Raw genomic sequence first — 16970 nt, forward strand, 5'->3', positions numbered from 1 at the left:
TCTCACGTGTAATATTAATAAACTTTGAACAAACAAGTGAGCTGTTCAGCTCTGCGCAGCAGCGGGGCAGGGCTTCAGGGCTCTGCGACTGAGTCACTTACTTCCACAGTAAAGCCCGTTTTGAACAGGCATGTTTTGAAGGGGCACTGTGCTAGTTGTCAAATAAAATTACCTCTCCCATCAGTGTTCTGCTTGTGTATCTGTTTTTTCTTTATGGCGACACACTATAATCTGTATCAGTAGTTTTTAAATACTCTGTGGAGATCCACTGGTGGCTCACAGTGTATAGAGCTGGGTGCTTGGTGGGATGCTGCTTTACATGACATACTTTTTGTAAAGGTGAATAACCGTACATAGAACAAAAATAAACAATTTAAATGGCAAAGCATGGACTTATTTCAGTTTCACACAGGACTCATTTGAGATTTTCTTTCCATAAAGGAAAGGTCAATTATTAGGAGTCAATTCTATCCTTATTATTACCCCTGGCCTAAACTTTTGAAGTCGAATTATTTTTATATTGTATTTCATTGTTGTTTATTGTACCATTTTTCCATATCTCTAAATAATCATTTAAAAATCAATTGATCCGGTTGCCTGAAACGTTTTTGCTTTTTGACACAACCACTTCCCAAGGCGCACAGCCAGAAGAATTGCACAATAAGCACGTCTAGCTCCGCAAATCCTTCCATGCGGCTGCAGTGCCAAGAGCTGTCCGGCAGATGGCGCCATTTAGAACATCGAACACACGGGCGCGCTGGACCTTTTGACGGCACAATTGCTCCTAAACGGTTCTCCAACGTGCTTGGGAAAGCGTCGCTTCACCTCCGCGACTGGTTTATTTTAAAACAACTACAACTTTAATGACATCAACCGACTATTTGTGGTTTCTTGACAGTCGTCAAACGCTCAGCCCTCGCAAAGGGGCGGGGCACGGCTCCCCTCTCGGACCGCGGCTATTTATAGCAAGGCTATGACGCCATACAGTGAGAGGCGTGGCCCGCTTTGGAAGTGGGCGTTGCCCGAATCGCAGCGGGCTCCTATTGGTCCGAAGCGCCGTTGTCCGCCAGACCTGTTTGGCCCTCCCGGCCCTCCGTATTAAAGCCACTGCCCGCGCAATCCCGCGGAGTTCGGTGCGCGCAGTCAACGGCAGCCCTTCCGCTGCAGGAGCCGAGTTGGACACTGCAGCCGTCGAGCAGCCGACGTCTCTAGAAAGGTCCACTTGAAGCTGAGCCAATCCATGGCTTGACGCCGCACACACCACTTTAGTTAACGAGGGGACTTCAGCGAGGACGACAGCTAAATTAGCTACTTTGACGTTAGCCGACAGGATGCTAGTCCTCCGCAAAGGGGTTTAACTTTTGTAGTTAAAGCGAAGCCGTGAACACTCGACACCGACGGGTTACTACGTTAGACGTGTGTGGACTTAACTTGTTCACTTGTTGTCGTCGCCGTTCGGTGGAAAGCAGGTCTTCCTTTTAGCGTAGTCTCTCCACTTTCGCTTTCTCTTTCAATTCCCTCGCTGTTCCGCCCGTAACCGTCTCGTCGGCGCGTCTTTACGCAGAGCCCAAGGTGTGAGGTCGCGATGGCGAAGAGGAGGATCTGCTCCAGGGATGAAACCCCTCACAAACGCAGCAGGACGATGGAGAACGGGGGGGATGAGGAGGAGGAGGACGACGAAAACATCGTCGGTCCCAGTCAGGAGAGCTTCTCGCTGACTCACAATGAGGTATTCCGAGCTGTTATGGAGCGAGATCTGGGCGAGAACAACCGTTCACCCAGGTTTTCTGTTGCCAAATTAAAACGTCCGTGTCTCCTCCAGCTACACAGTCAGATTTAGGTGTTGTTTTTAGCCTTTCACAACATGGAACATTCCCGGGCGCATCTTCCTTTATGGGACGGGAATGTTTATCACCACAAGCGCGACAAGGTCTAGATTTAATCACAAACTTAGACCACTGAAGTCAAATATTTTCATTTAAAACAGTCCACCTGTCTTGAAGTAATCCTGAAAATCAACAAATATTCATATACGCCCGGTCAAGGTTTGCATCCCTGCCATCCCTTGGCTCCATTCATAACGTTTTTTCAAATGTAACTTCATCGAGTGCATAGAGCACATTTTCTTTATTCTGCATGTATAATATTATATATATTTGGCCCAATAAACTGATTTTGTTTCTGATTCTGATTAATGTTTGGTCATGTTTGGTCATGTATGTTCAGCTGCAGGCCGACAGCGGGGCGAGTGATGTGGGCATCGTGGAGAGCATCACCCTGAAGAATTTCATGTGCCACTCTCTCCTTGGCCCTTTTAAATTTGGTTCCAATGTCAACTTCATTATTGGCAACAATGGAAGTAAGCAAAACCACATGTTTGCTGATATATCTATAAAGATTAAATTAATTGCACAATGTTGACAGATGAAAATTCTCTCTCTCCACTAATTTCTTGTGACAGGTGGAAAGAGTGCTGTTCTCACAGCTCTGATAGTGGCTCTTGGTGGCACCGCACAAGCCACGAGCAGAGGCTCGTCCCTCAAGGGTTTTGTGAAGAATGGAGAATGGTAAAGACGGTGCACACACATCATCTGATTAACATGAATGCATTCTCTAAAATTGCCCCTTTAGTGCTGAAGTGCTTGAAAAGTCCTCTTTTAAAAGTATCCAATAATTGAAAACCTGATATTACCCCTAGTTTTGTCATTCAAATTGTAATCAATTCCGGAATCGCTTTTTCAACAGGTTATGCCAGGGAATTGTAAATTTAATCCTGCATGGTTGGAAATAGATACTTATAGAGGATGACAATGGGATTGTGTGTGTGTGTGTGTGTGTGTGTGTGTGTGTGTGTGTGTGTGTGTGTGTGTGTGTGTGTGTGTGTGTGTGTGTGTGTGTGTGTGTGTGTGTGTGTGTGTGTGTGTGTGTGTGTGTGTGTGTGTGGTCTCTACCCGCAGTTAAGGGTTCAGGGAGGGAGACATGGTCTGGCCGTGGTGCGCCAACATGGCTTGTCTTTTTTTGTCCATTGCAGTATGTGGCACACAGGCCACAATTATATATATATATATATATATATATATATATATATCTGAGGATTCTTAATGGAAGTTAATAACTCTCCTCTTGAGCGCTGGAAAAATGGCGTTCCTCTGTTGGGCTGCTCACAAGCCTGTGCGCCGATCTCCTCTGTAAGACAGACAGAAGGTTAAGAAAACTCCCTGCCTTGAGTCGGACTGTCATATATATATATATATATATATATATATATATATATATATATATATATATGTGCGCGCGCGCACACACACACGTACTCCTCACATAATGGCCGAGTTCAGTTCCTACGACTAGGTCGTTAAGCTAATTGGTCGATAAGTAAGGACCTTCCCCCTTACCGTTATTTCAGTCTTCGAGATTGCGAACGCAAGTGTAGTGAATACTGACAGACAGCGAACAAGACTGAGAAAGGGTGATGCACGATAAGATGCTTGACGCTGAGACGCCGCTCTGCGTACAATACTTTGCGGTATTGTACGTAGCCTACAATACCGACTGGTCGAAGAGCTGGTCGTTCATCCGAATGGTCGTTAAGTGAGGAGTACCTACTAATATAAATCATAGACAATGGGAAACGATTATATCATTTTAAAGATCACATTCAAAATGGTGTATTTGTTTTTCGTTAAGTCCTTGAAAATTAGTAGTTTGAGAAGTCTCTTTCAGGCATAAGATATGCAAATCACAAACTAAGCTTAAACATCTTGTGCAGTGCATTGGCTTGAATGTTGACTTCCTTCCACTGCATGTTGCACTTGTCTCTTGGTCTCTTAAGGAAACTCCTTTTCACATTGTAATGCTATTCTACCTAAATTGTCCTATGTAATCTGAGTCCGCTGTTAGCGCTTGCTTCACCTGCCCTAATGAGCCCGGTGTTTTTTCTTCCAGTTCAGCTGATGTCTCCATAACACTGCGTAACAAAGGAAAGGATGCTTACAAACCAGACGTTTATGGCACAGCCATTACTATAGACCTGAGAATAACACGGGAGGGCTTGAGGACCTACAAACTAAAAGCCAAATCGGGTAAGGGTCATGGATGGATTTGAAGGTCTCCTCACTTTGCGCCGTGTCAGAATTTCTCACATTTGTCAAACGTTGTAGGTCAGATTGTGTCAACCAAAAAGGAAGAGCTTCAGTTTATCCTGGACAATTACAATATTCAGGTACTAAATGTTGTGCTGAAAAAGTATAATTATATATATATATATTTTGTTATTGTATTGATTTACTGATTTATTGATTTTTAAGGTAAACAATCCTGTGACAATTCTCACTCAAGAGATGAGCAAGCACTTCTTGCACTCAAAAGGAGAAGGGGACAAGTACAAGGTGTTTTCCCACTTTTGTATTCCATACATGTTACATGTGTAATCTACCTTAGTTGTCTGTCAGCATTAAGCATAGAAATTAGTGTAGACGATTGCTAAATGGAAATTTCCTTAACACCATTACTGTAGTTTTAATCTGTTATTCCTGCTCTTTGCAGTTTTTCATGAAAGCCACTCAGCTGGAGCAGATGAAAGAGGACTTTGTTTACATTAAAATCGCCAAACAGGGCATTAATGACAAACTGGAACAACACGGTGAAGTAAGGATCTATACCAAACTGTATCAGAGTGTTTTCTGTTTTCTAAAAATTTGAAACATTCTGTTATTTTGTGTATGGGAATGTCCTCTCTACATCGCCAGTCTTGTAGGATATTCACGGTTAATTCTAGCCTTTTTAACTGGGAAACAGTGCTTGAAGGAACTTAAGGTGAAAAAAGAGGAGAAAGAGGACCGGTACAGGAGCCTGGCTTCTTTGGACGACATGCAGACCAAGCTGGAGGAGTTGCAGAAACAGATGGCCTGGGTTCTGGTGAGATCAGCAACCCTCAGCTACATTCAGTACCAGTAGAAGAGTCTCTTGCTATATTAAATGGAAATATGAGGATTTTAAACCTCACTGTGAGTGACTGAACTGCTGCAGGTGGCTGAGATGGAGAAGGATTTGCTGCCATTGCGGGAGAAGCTGCAGTCAGACCAGCAGGCTACCAAGAAATTTGATGAGAAGGTGGAAGAATGGAAGGTAATTGTTGAATTGGAAATTAACGTTTCTGATTCTACTGGCAACAGACAAGCGATAATTGAAGAGTACGTTTAATACAAGCGAATGACTGGAGAGTACATAATATTCCTAATATATCATATTCAGACCTATTAAATTTGAGTTTCCGGTGTGACCAATGAAAATGTTTTGTCGCACTTGACAGATTTTTGGTCCTCCCCTGGAGTCCTTGACAGTAGTTATTTTGACAAAAACATACACCTATGAGACCTATAGCACACCATCATATGAAAGGATATCAGCATACAGTCATAAGATATATACGTTACAGGATTATACATTAAGAACGGTAACATACATAGAGAGATATGTAATTACCAATGATTTGAGTGTACTGAGTTCTGTGTCATTTCCCACAAATCTCCGGTTTCATTTCCTGGCGCTGTGAAGAACAAGGTGGCTGACGCTGAGCTGAAGTTCAAGCAGATCCACAACCAGCTGGAGAACATCACTGCGCGTGTCCAGGAGCTGCAGCCACAGTGTGCCCAGCTGAAGGCTGAGGCCAGCCAGCGCAATAACCTCCTCAAATCCGCCGAGGTGAGAGTCAAGGCTGTACACTGGCCAGCTCTTCCGTGATTTCCCATTTGAATTTGGCTCTTTTTAAAATCCTTATTATTGAATGTCTGTTTTAACAGTAGAATGTTAAAATGACCACTCCCTGTTTAATATCTCTTAAATTGAACCATAATAGTATATTGCATTATTGGTTCCCAAATATGAACTTGGTTGATATTGCAAGCTTTACAATTTTTCCTCCTTGTTTGTCTCTGTCTGGCAAAGGGCTGCCCCCGACTTAAGATTTCCTAATTGACTATTAGTCCTCAGTTCAAACCATTAGTCGATTAATTGTTGCATGTTTACAATTTTAATTTAGTTGTTTAAATATATGTTTTTGGGGTATCAGAAAATGGTTGGATTTCCAGGGCTGAGTAAGAATGTTATATAACTGACATTATTTGTTATACTAACCTAACTACTAACCTAATAATAAGCTTATAAAACATAAATTTAATCTATAAGTGCTGTGCACGCTTGAAGTGAGCCGCCTGTTAATGACACCGGTTAAACATTACATCACTTAAATTTATTAGACACTATTATTATTTTATTCATGTACATTTTAATTACGTATTGACATAATTTGCACTGAAATATGGTATACGGAAGATCGTTTTTCCGGTGTCGGTGTCCCCTCGTTAGGAACACCTCATTGGCCACATTTCCAGGGGCTGCCTGTCCCCGCCTTAAACCCCCGCTCCCCACTGTAAAGCCCCGCCCTCACTGCTTCCTGGGAGGCGGACTCACTTAGGTGGAGGTACACTTGTCTCTCGCTGCGCCTTCCCAGTGCCTTGCCCCACAGGGCTCAGGTGCACTACCCCTGTCAGGCCTTTTAAAATTTGATTTGGTAACCGAAAAATGTGATTAACTGTTTCAAATGGCTTTCATAATTTACATAATATTCTTTTATAGTATACGCAATATTCATTCTGACTTTTAGATAAGCCTCCTGTTAGTTACCGGAAAAAGCCGCTCATCGAAAGCTGTAGTTATTCTTCTAAATGTGTCGAAACAACCAGCAAGGATACTGAACATGAAAAAAATTTCAAATGAAAAGCCCTCTAGCATTTCATATATGGGTCCAGCTATACAGTATTGGTTTCTAGGAGCTTACGCAGCTCCCGAAAGGATTTTTTTTTTTTTTAACTAACCGACCAATAAAAAACTTGGTCGACTTCGGCTACGTTCACATTGCAAGCCTTTGCCCAATTCTGATCTATTGCTCAGATCCAATTGTTTTTTGTTTTGCGATTCACATTATTTTTTAAATGTGGGGAATATCAGATTCCATAATTAACTGATGCGCAGACCCGGGGACCCAGCACGCTGCTGTACGGCAGTGAACATGACAGGCAAATTCATAAAACGGGCGAGCCTGGGTGCACCCTCGCTGGGTCGTTCTATTCATCGATCTATTATTTATTTTCCCTTCCTGTGCTGTATACGCTTGTTAGCCGTGGCGGGCGGCCACGGTGTGCCTTTCCGTGCTCGCCGGTTCCAAAGTTGGGGGCGGAATTTATTCTCGAAAGACGAAGGTCCTTTTTTCTTTTTTCCGTGACCCTAATATAGATGTATTAGTTGTATTTATTTTCCTCCCTGCGTAACAGCGTGATGCCCTTACCCCCTGCGCACCCCTGCTCTAGAGTGACATAAAAGTCGCATGAATTCTGATTTGACTGGTCAGACTGAGGTCACAATGCAAAAAATTTGACCTGTATCCGATTAAGGACCACATATGAAAGTGGCCCAAATCCGAATTGAAAAGGTCAGATTCCATGTGACTTGTGCTGGTCACACTGGCATGAAAAAAAAGAGATCTGAGTCACATATGACCAAAAAAATCCATTTGGGCCACTTTTGCCTGCAGTGTGAACGTAGCTTATGACTCGACTATGTTAGTCGACTCTTCTCATCAACTAATGTTTGATCAACTATTTGGTGGCAGCCCTAGTCCGGCATTTGGTCCAGAAATTCTCACGTAAAATTTTATTTTGCGAGTAACAACGCACAGATAACTCCCACTGTTGTTGCTAGAGTACTGCTTCCGTACCCCTTTATTGTTGCAATCTTCTGTGCTGTGCATGTAATAAATCTTTCGGTTTGGAAGGGATTTGCTCCAAGTGCGTTTGTGTCTACAGGTCACTGTCCACCGATGTAAGACCAACCTGAGAGATTTGGAGACAGACAAGGTCCAGCTGTCCTCAAGGATAGATGAGCTCAAGTTGAGGTACACTGCTGTTTGCATCACATTGCCAACCTGCACGCAATTCTTAGTCAAAATACGCAGGTACGAAATGCTAGCTGAAACTACGTAAAAAAAAAAAAAAAGCCTATTTAGATAGAGATAGATACTAATTTAATGGCGTAAATCAATACAAAACAATACCATACATTTATTGGGTATTTAAACTACATCCCTCGGATTGGACTCGATGCGTGCCCCCCCCCTTTCACTCAACATCCACTGCTATGCAGCCACTGAGCGGTGCTTTATTATCCACCAAGGTGTAACACTGCATTGTGAGGTAAAATGGGAAGTGGGAGAATTATTATAATGCACAAAAATGTGACTGTAGTGTTAACATAAGAGTTGAGATCTACCGATCGATCGGCCATGACCCGAATTGGTCGGTTTTCACCGGCCGATCAGTGATACAGAGTATTTTCAGATTCTGTGCCGGTCATATTTACACGCCCTATACTGTGCTCATGTACTGTACTGGTAAAAATGTTCCAATACTCAAAACTGATACCAACGTAATGTAACGTAGTTGATGCTCAAAAAATAGTGCGAAAAACCGAAAATGTTTGGAGGTACTTCAAGGTAAATAAAGAAGATTAGAAAAATTATTTATTATTTATTGGAACTCAGTGACCGTTCCATGTTCTATTATTGTTCCATAGTGAATAATGAACAAAAATAAATAGTGTCAAAATCTGCAATCTCACTATTGTGATTGTATGTGCAGCTGTCTAATCACGTGAGTGTGATCATATCACGGGATGTATTTTTCATCGACGTACAGTAGATTGGAAATCAGAATCTGCAGGTCAGACTTAAAGAAAATCATAAACAGGAATCGGCCAAGAAATTTCCAATCGCTGCATCTCTAGTTGGTAAACATGTTCGATAACTTAACAAGATGTTGCCTTTCAAGGGAAATATGTGACCCAATGCATACTTTAGGGTCATTTGGCGGCTTTCGACTTTTTTTTCTTTTGCATCATTTGAAAGTGGAGAATAAGAGCTTCCAATCAGGGTGTCACTTATGTAAATCAAGCAAATATATTTAAAGCTATGACTTGTTAATGACAAGGGTGTGGGAAACTGTGATTCTGAGATGATCACCTTCAAAGTTATACCCACACTTGGTTCATTCCGCTAGCTCCCAGAATGCAAATGGGGTTGGTGCGTGACGTGAATGTTTCTTCTTCTACGGATCCACCGTTTCATAGCAATGGATCCAGGTGTGTGTAAAAGTAGTACGATTTAAAGGTTGAATTCTATCAAAACGGTTTCACATTGTGACTTCACATCACATGGAATATGGCTGAATGATCTTCACCTGGACGTTCGCTTTAAAGGAAACAATATATCAGCGTTGTTCAGCGCTGTTCAGTGTCTCGGTAAGTTAACTGCGTTTCCCCATGTCATCTCAAGGGAATATTTAACTCCATGGTTTAATGTTTTTCTACTATTTATAAATCAAACTCGGTTTTGAAAATACGTTGATCCATCCATCCCTCCATTTTCCTCCGCTTATCCGGGGCCAGGTTGCGGTGGCAGCAGGCTAAGCAGGCTTCTCCCCGGCAACGTTTTCCAGTTCCTCCTGGGGGACCCCGAGGAGTTCCCAGGCTGGGATATGTAATCCCTCCAGCGTGTTCTTGGTCTCCCCCGTGGTCTCTTAACCGGTTGGACGTGCCCGGAAAACCTCCAAAGGATGGCGCCCAGGAGGCATCCTGATCAGATGCCTGAACCACCTCAACTGGCTCCTTTCGACGCGAAGGAGCGGCTCTTCTCCAAGCTCCCTCCGGATGTCCGAGCTCCTCACCCTATCTCTAAGGCTGAGCCCAGCCACCCTACAGAGGAAACTCATTATGGCCGCTTGTATTCGCGATCTCGTTCTTTCGGTCACGACCCAAAGCTCATGACCATAGGTGAGGGTTGGGACGTAGATGGACTGGTAAATTGAGAGCTCTGCCTTCCGGCTCGGCTCCCTCTTCACCACAACGGTCCGGTACAACGCCCGCATAACTGCTGATGCCACACCGCGCCTGTCAATTTCACGGTCCATTTTCCACTCTCTCATGAACAAGATCCCGAGATACTTGAACTTCTTCACTTGGGGCAGCAACTCGCTCCCAACCCGGAGAGAGAAATCCACTGTTTTCCGGCAGAGAACCATGGCCTCGGACTTGGAGGTGCAAACCGCCCCAGTGCATGCTGGAGGTCACAGTCTGAAGCCAACAAAACCACATCATCTGCAAAAAGCAGAGATGCAATTCTGAGGTTCCCAAACCGGACACTCTCCTAACCTCGGCTGCACCTTGAGATCCTGTCCATAAATATCACAAACAGAATCGGGGACAAGGGGCAACCTTGGCGGAGTCTAACACCCACTGAGAACGTGTTTGACTTTGTTCCGAGAATACAAACACAGCTCCTACTTTGGTTGTACATGGCCCGGATGGCTCGTACCAACGGCCCCGGTACCCCATACTCCCTCAGTAACCCCCACAGGATCCCCCAAGGGACACGATCGAAAGCCTTCTCCAGGTCCACAAAACACATGTAGACTGGCTGGGCAAACTCCCACAACCCCCCAGCAATCCTGCAAGGGTAAAGAGCTGGTCCACTGTTCCACATCCAGGACGGAATCCGCATTGCTCCTCCTGAATCTGAGGTTCGACAATCGGCCGGAGCCTCCTTTCCAGCACCCTGGAGTAAACTTTCCCTGGGAGGCTCAGAGACCTCTGCCAAGCATATGGACGAGACTTCCCCTGACTCTTCAGACTCTGCCTCTTCCCCTGAGGATGTAATGGTCGGGTTCAGCAGTTCCTCAAAGTGCTCTTTCCACCGCCCAACAATATCCCCAGTCCGGGTCAGCAGTTCTCCTCCCCGGCTGAACACAGCCTGAGCCAAGCCCTGTTCTCCCTTTCTGAGTCGCCGAACAGTTTGCCAGAACTTCCTTGAGGCCAACTGAAAGTCCTTCTCCATAGCGTCTCCGAACTCGTCCCACACCCAGGTTTTTGCTTCAGTGACCGCCGAAGCCGCAGCCCTTCTAGCCTGCCGGTACCTGTCTGCTGCCTCGGGAGACCCCTGGGCCAGCCAAGCCCAAGCTTGACGGCTTCCTTTCCCCGCTGGTGTCCACCAACGGGTTCTTGGGTTACCGCCACGACAGGCACCGACTGCCTTCTGACCACAGCTCCAAGCAGCTGCCTCTGGAATGGAGGTTTTGCATGATCCTCTCGGATTCCAGGTCCTGACCTAACGTGGTCTGGTACCACGTACACTTATGAGCCACCCTATGCTCACCATGGTGTTCGTTATGGCCAATCCATGACTAGCACAGAGGTCCAATAACAAAGCACCACTTTGATTCAGATCAGGCAGGCCGTTCCTCCCAATCACCCCCTTCCAGGTTTCTCCATCGTTGCCAACGTGAGCGTTGAAGTCTCCCAGTAGAACTATAGAGTCCCTAGGCGGAGCCCCTTCCAGGACCCCACCCAGAGACTCCAAGAAGGCCGAATACTCTGAACTGGTGTTCGGTGCATAAGCACACACAACAGTCAGAGCTTTCCCCTTAGCAACTTGTAGTCGCATAGAGGCGACCCTCTTGTTCACTGGTGAGAACTTCAACACAGGGGCCCTCAGCCGGGGGCTCCTAAGTATCCCCACACCCGCTCGGCGCCTCTCCGGAAAAGAAGAGAGCCCAGCCCCTCTCCAGGAGTTTGGTTCCAGAGCCAGTGCTGTGCGTAGAGGTGAGTCCAACTATATCTAGTTGGTACCACTCCACCTCCCGCACCAGCCCCGGCTCCTTCCCCGCCAGAGAGGTGACATTCCACGTCCCTAGAACTAGTCTGGGATGCCGAGGATCAGCAGGCCCAGGCCTCCGCCTTTGCCCGCCGCCCGGCTGGCATTGCACCCTTCTATTTCCTTTGGTGTTTTTTAATTGGAGTCCTTTGAGTCACTCTTTGTCTGATCCCTCCCCTGGGACCACCCTGCTTTGGGAGACCCTACCAGGGGCTAATGCCCCCTAAAACACAGCTCCCAGGGACACACAGACCCCTCCTCCGTGGTAAGGTGGCGATTCTTCGGGAGAAATACGTTGAGTGATTAGAAACAAAACACAAAGGAACATGAATCTGGAAAAACCTAATTTTCCTTCAAGAAGAAGAAACAGAAGAAACAGTCTTTATTCATCACGCAACACACCACACTACAACACATGCTTGCACACACACACACACGCACATGCTTTGATGGTGGCCGGTGAAATGGTTCCTCTGCATTTGACCCATCCTGGCTTGTCCTTCCTCCGGGGGCACAGCCAGGAGCAGTGGGCAGCATACGTGGACGCGCCCGGGGACCAGGTGATAAATATCCATCGCTGGTCAGACGATGATGGGTGCATGTTTTTGAGGGGGTCCTTACTGACGTGAGGTGGAGGAAACCCCATGTGAGCACAGGGAGAACATGCAAACTACACACAGAAAGGCTCCTATTTGGGAAATAACCCGCCGGAGCACGGTGCCAACAGCGCCCCAGGGGGGAATCGAACCCAGGACCTTCTTGCTGTGAGGCAGCAGTGCAATGCACTGCGCCACCGTGCCACACCGTGCCACACTGTGCCAAAAAGAAAGGTTTTTTTTCAACTTATTTGGCTGCTCCTGTCGATTTTAGAAATGCGCAAGATAGCGGGTTTTGCTACAGTGGGTCACATATTCAAATGAGATAAATGTCTATATATAGTTAGCTAGCTTGCATACAATGTGATGAGCCTTGTTACAACACGGCTACAGTGTGAATAACTGATGTAGTCATTTAGCTGCAGTAACTCAAATGCCACGAAGACTCCCTGTTACACTTTTGAGATACTCAAAATATTTTCTCAACGTTGACAGGTCTGCATTACTCCACTTTCCATGTCCTCTTCCTTGGTCTTTCTTTCTTAATTTTTAATAGATTTTGTATTTTGATAGATCTATTTCTTCCTCCAGTATCAGTCAGATAAAAGGAGCAGAGAGCCAGGCGAGGGAGGATCGTATACAGCAGCTCCAGAATGAAATGGAGAACCTGGCTCACCAGGACTCCACGCTGGCTCAGCAGATTGGACAGTACCAACAGGCATCCCAACACGCCAAGGACAAGCTCTCCACCCTGAAGTAGGACACCAGCAGAGTCTTTCTGTATACAAAATTTAGATGCAGTTTGGGAAAAGAGGAACAGTAAACATACAGCAGGGAAAGGGCTTTAAGTGGGAAGTTAAAAGATTAATCCCAAAATTCTCATGTGTTGTCTGTTTGACCGTGTTCTTCTCCAATCCCAAGACGTGAGCACGATACTCTCCAGAGGTCGATCAGTGGCAACAGCAGAAACCTGCAGACTATGGAGGCCAGCCGCTCCAACCGCATGCGGCGCTTTGGGGAGCACATGCCGGATCTTCTCAACTCCATTCAGGAAGCCCACAGAAGAGGCCAGTTCAAAGAGAGGCCCCGGGGCCCGCTAGGTAATACTGGCCATATATACATATATTATGTTTTATCGACCTTCAATGGTATTGTACCCTCCTGAAATTAAGGTTATCCGGTATTCCATATCATCTAGGCTAGGGGTCGGGAACCAATGTCTTTTGATGACTGTAAATGGCTCGCAGACAATTTTGAGCTAAAAATTTTCATCACAATTAACAAGTAATAAATAATTATTCTGTGTCTTTTTAAAGAAGAACAGGTAAGAGAAATTACAATGTTGAAAATAAAATTCTAAATATAAATGTGGCGGACAAAGGGGCGTAGTCGAACACCGGCTGCAGACCAAAGGAAAAAACTCCGGGGTTGCTTTTACTCGGTGCCCTGCCCTTCTTGGGTCTCTGCTCAGGTGCCACTTGTGGGAGTCTCTGCCCACAGGTGAGACATGGCAAGAGTTTTATTGTTCATTTCAATATGCGGCACGCAGGCCACAATTATTTATATATACTACTCACAAAAAGTTAGGGATATTTGGCTTTTGGGTGAAATTTATGGAAAATGTAAAAAGTTAACGCTAGAGTGATATATCATGAAAGTAGGGCATTTAAGAAGAAGCATGCAATGGTGATTTCCTCATCTTAAACAATTGATTGAAACAAAAGCCAACAACAGTGGTGGGTTTACCACAACAAAAAATGTCAGTCTCAATAACTTGTTATGTGCCCTCGAGCATCAATTACAGCTTGACAACGACGTCTCATGCTGTTCACAAGTCGACTTATTGTCTGCTGAGGCATGGCACCCCACTCTTCTTGAAGGGCGGCCCTCAGGTCATTGAGGTTCTGGGGCACAGAGTGACGAGCCTCTACACGGCGACTCAGCTGATCCCATAGATTTTCTATGGGATTCAGGTCTGGAGAAAGTGCAGGCCACTCCATTTGAGGTATCCCAGTCTCCAGCAGCCGTTCCCTAATGAAGCGACCTCGATGAGCTGGAGCATTGTCGTCCATGTAGATGAAATGAGGCCTGTGTTGTTCATGCAGGGGCACAATGACTGGATTAATGATGTTATTCAGGTAGTATGGGCTTGTCACTGTACTATTCACAAAGTGTAGGGCAGTGACTAGACACACCTGCCCACACTGTAACACCACCACCACCAAAGGCTCGTTTGGTGACAACAGTGGCTGATCCATAGCACTCTCCTTGACGTCTCCAACATCGTTGGCGGCCATCATTTCTGCTCAACGTGAATCGACTTTAATCATAGAACAGCACTGAGGCCACTGGTCCCTCGTCCAGCATCAATGCTCCCTGGCCCATGCAAGACAATGATGCCTGTGCCTGGTGGTGTGGTCAGGTACCCTTGCAGGTGGTCTAGCACGCAGACCACGCTGATGTCAACGGTTTTGAATGGTCTGACGTGACACTTGGGTGCCTCTCATCTCCCTTAAATGTCCCTGGAGTTGAGTGGCATTCGTCATCCGGTTCCGCAGGGCACTGCTCACAATGAAGCGGTCATCAGTGCGGGATGTGGCCAAAGGACGTCCACTTCTATGCCTTTCTATGACTTTTCCAGTCTCTCAGTATCTCTGTTGCAAGCTGCTGATGACACTCTGTGACACTCTAAGCTCAGTGGCCACTTCCCTCTGAGAACATCCTGTTTGAAGCCTCGCAATGGGGAGGTACTGTTGATCAATTGTTAGGTGTCGTCTTGGTCTCATGATGTCAAAATGTGAACAGCATGATGAAGAGGACTGTTTAAATACCAATTCTAATTGAACCAGGAAATGTATTGGTCGATTCATGGATCAAACACCTGTTGTGAATTTTGCCATTCAGCTCCTTCTTAGAGAACAGCAAGTTGTGCAAAAAGTACTGAAACATTGAACAGTTGGACATGTGCATTCAAAAGTTTAGAGAAGGTCAAATTAAGTTCAGCTGTAAAGGTTATAGTGCATTTTAGGTTCATCCTGAAATTTCACCCAAAAGCCGAATATCCCTAACTTTGTGTGTGTGTGTGTGTGTGTGTGTGTGTGTGTGTGTGTGTGTGTGTGTGTGTGTGTGTGTGTGTGTGTGTGTGTGTGTGTGTGTGTGTGTGTGTGTGTGTGTGTGTGTGTGTGTGTGTGTGTGTATATCTCACTGAGGATTATTATAATAATTGTGGATAATAATGATCCTTAGGAGGAATGGCGTTCCACTGCTGGGCTGTTTACGAGCCCATGCGCCGATCCCCTCTGGTAGACAGACAAACATTAAGAAAACTCCCTGCCTAGAGTTGGACCGATAAGCTGAACACAAGTGGACAGAAATGGAAAAAATCTCAATATGTATGTGACAAATAATCACTTGAACTTGAACCTGAAGACCAGCTGATTCTTAAAACTTTGAATGATCTTCCCGTCACATGCCGTATTGACCATGTTTGGTTCTACATACGCATGTGAGCAGTCTTTCTCATATCTGAGAAAGACTGCTCAACATTAAGAGCAACCTACACTCATGTTTAACTGATGGAAGCCTCAACGCCTGCATGAAGCTTAACCTCACTACGTATGAACCAGACTACAAGGCCATCAGCAAACCCATGCAGCACCAGAAGTCGTATTAATGGTAAAAAGTATTTCATTTATTATTGGTTTGCTACAGTATAACAATAATATTATTTAGAATAATAAAGAGAAATGTATTATATATAGCGCTTATTAAGTACTCAGGGATGTGTTATACGTTAAATGTATGCCTTACTTAAAAAATGCATGCATTAAGTTGCATTCAATTTTATTAAATATTACAAGGAAATACATTTAGAAATATTTGCCTTTTATGGCTCTCCCAGCCAAAAAGGTTCCCGACCCCTGATCTAGGCCAAGACAATTCGCTAAACCCTGCTATCATTAGTTACTCTTTCTCACTAGTACCGTTTTTACCCGGGTAAAAAGGTAGGTAAAATATTTAGCTTAGCTTGACGCATTTCCCCTAGGCAGGAGAAATGCAGTTCTTTTTTAAAATGTATTTTAATTTGTCAAGTTCGACGTCACAAACACGCCGTAAAAGGGGCATGTTATGGTTCCAATGTGATGGAGGGGTGGAAAAGCAGTAGAGGAAACTGCAACTTGAACAAACAACGACATAAAACTGTAAAACTTAGAAATCATAAGAATCAAAAGAAACCCATCGTTCGTGAACGACCCAACACTACAGTAGAGGCAGCATGGAGTATTCATGCTGTCTGTGCGCACACCGGTCCTTCGACGGCAGGGAGCAGAGGCGCTCCTCCGGTTTGGAGACCGGCTTGGGGCAGTGCTGGAGTGGCTCGGAGCCTGGCAGGGAGTGTGGGGGTTCTCTGCGGTGCTCTCCACGGAGCCATCCCCACACTCAAAACATTTCATGGTCACCCATGCAGGAAAAAAGTCAATAACTTCTGATTTAGATTTTGCATTCTAAATCGGATATGAAATGATCATTTGGTCATTTGTCCCGGAACTGAAACCCAGGTGTTACCTTTCCCACTATTGACAAATGCCGGATGTTAGTGGGTGTTTCTGGGGTTT

General features: G+C 45.2%; 1 protein-coding gene across 1 annotated transcript in view; it reads left to right on the forward strand.

Moving 5' to 3' along the window:
• The first annotated feature begins 1602 nt into the window (after positions 1 to 1602).
• LOC307248131 (structural maintenance of chromosomes protein 6) overlaps positions 1603 to 16970 on the forward strand; it is a 30410-nt gene continuing 15042 nt past the window's right edge. Inside the window, exons 1-13 of the mRNA XM_080024393.1 lie at positions 1603 to 1729; positions 2227 to 2359; positions 2462 to 2567; positions 3946 to 4082; positions 4161 to 4222; positions 4308 to 4388; positions 4546 to 4647; positions 4798 to 4917; positions 5029 to 5127; positions 5557 to 5703; positions 7863 to 7951; positions 12946 to 13110; positions 13276 to 13454. Coding sequence (XP_079880519.1) covers positions 1643 to 1729; positions 2227 to 2359; positions 2462 to 2567; positions 3946 to 4082; positions 4161 to 4222; positions 4308 to 4388; positions 4546 to 4647; positions 4798 to 4917; positions 5029 to 5127; positions 5557 to 5703; positions 7863 to 7951; positions 12946 to 13110; positions 13276 to 13454 — 1507 coding nt within the window. The 5' untranslated portion in view covers positions 1603 to 1642. The remainder of the gene's footprint in view (positions 1730 to 2226; positions 2360 to 2461; positions 2568 to 3945; positions 4083 to 4160; positions 4223 to 4307; positions 4389 to 4545; positions 4648 to 4797; positions 4918 to 5028; positions 5128 to 5556; positions 5704 to 7862; positions 7952 to 12945; positions 13111 to 13275; positions 13455 to 16970) is intronic.

Source organism: Zeus faber (assembly GCF_960531495.2).
Source record: "Zeus faber genome assembly, chromosome: 2".
Classification (NCBI taxonomy): Eukaryota; Metazoa; Chordata; class Actinopteri; order Zeiformes; family Zeidae; genus Zeus; species Zeus faber.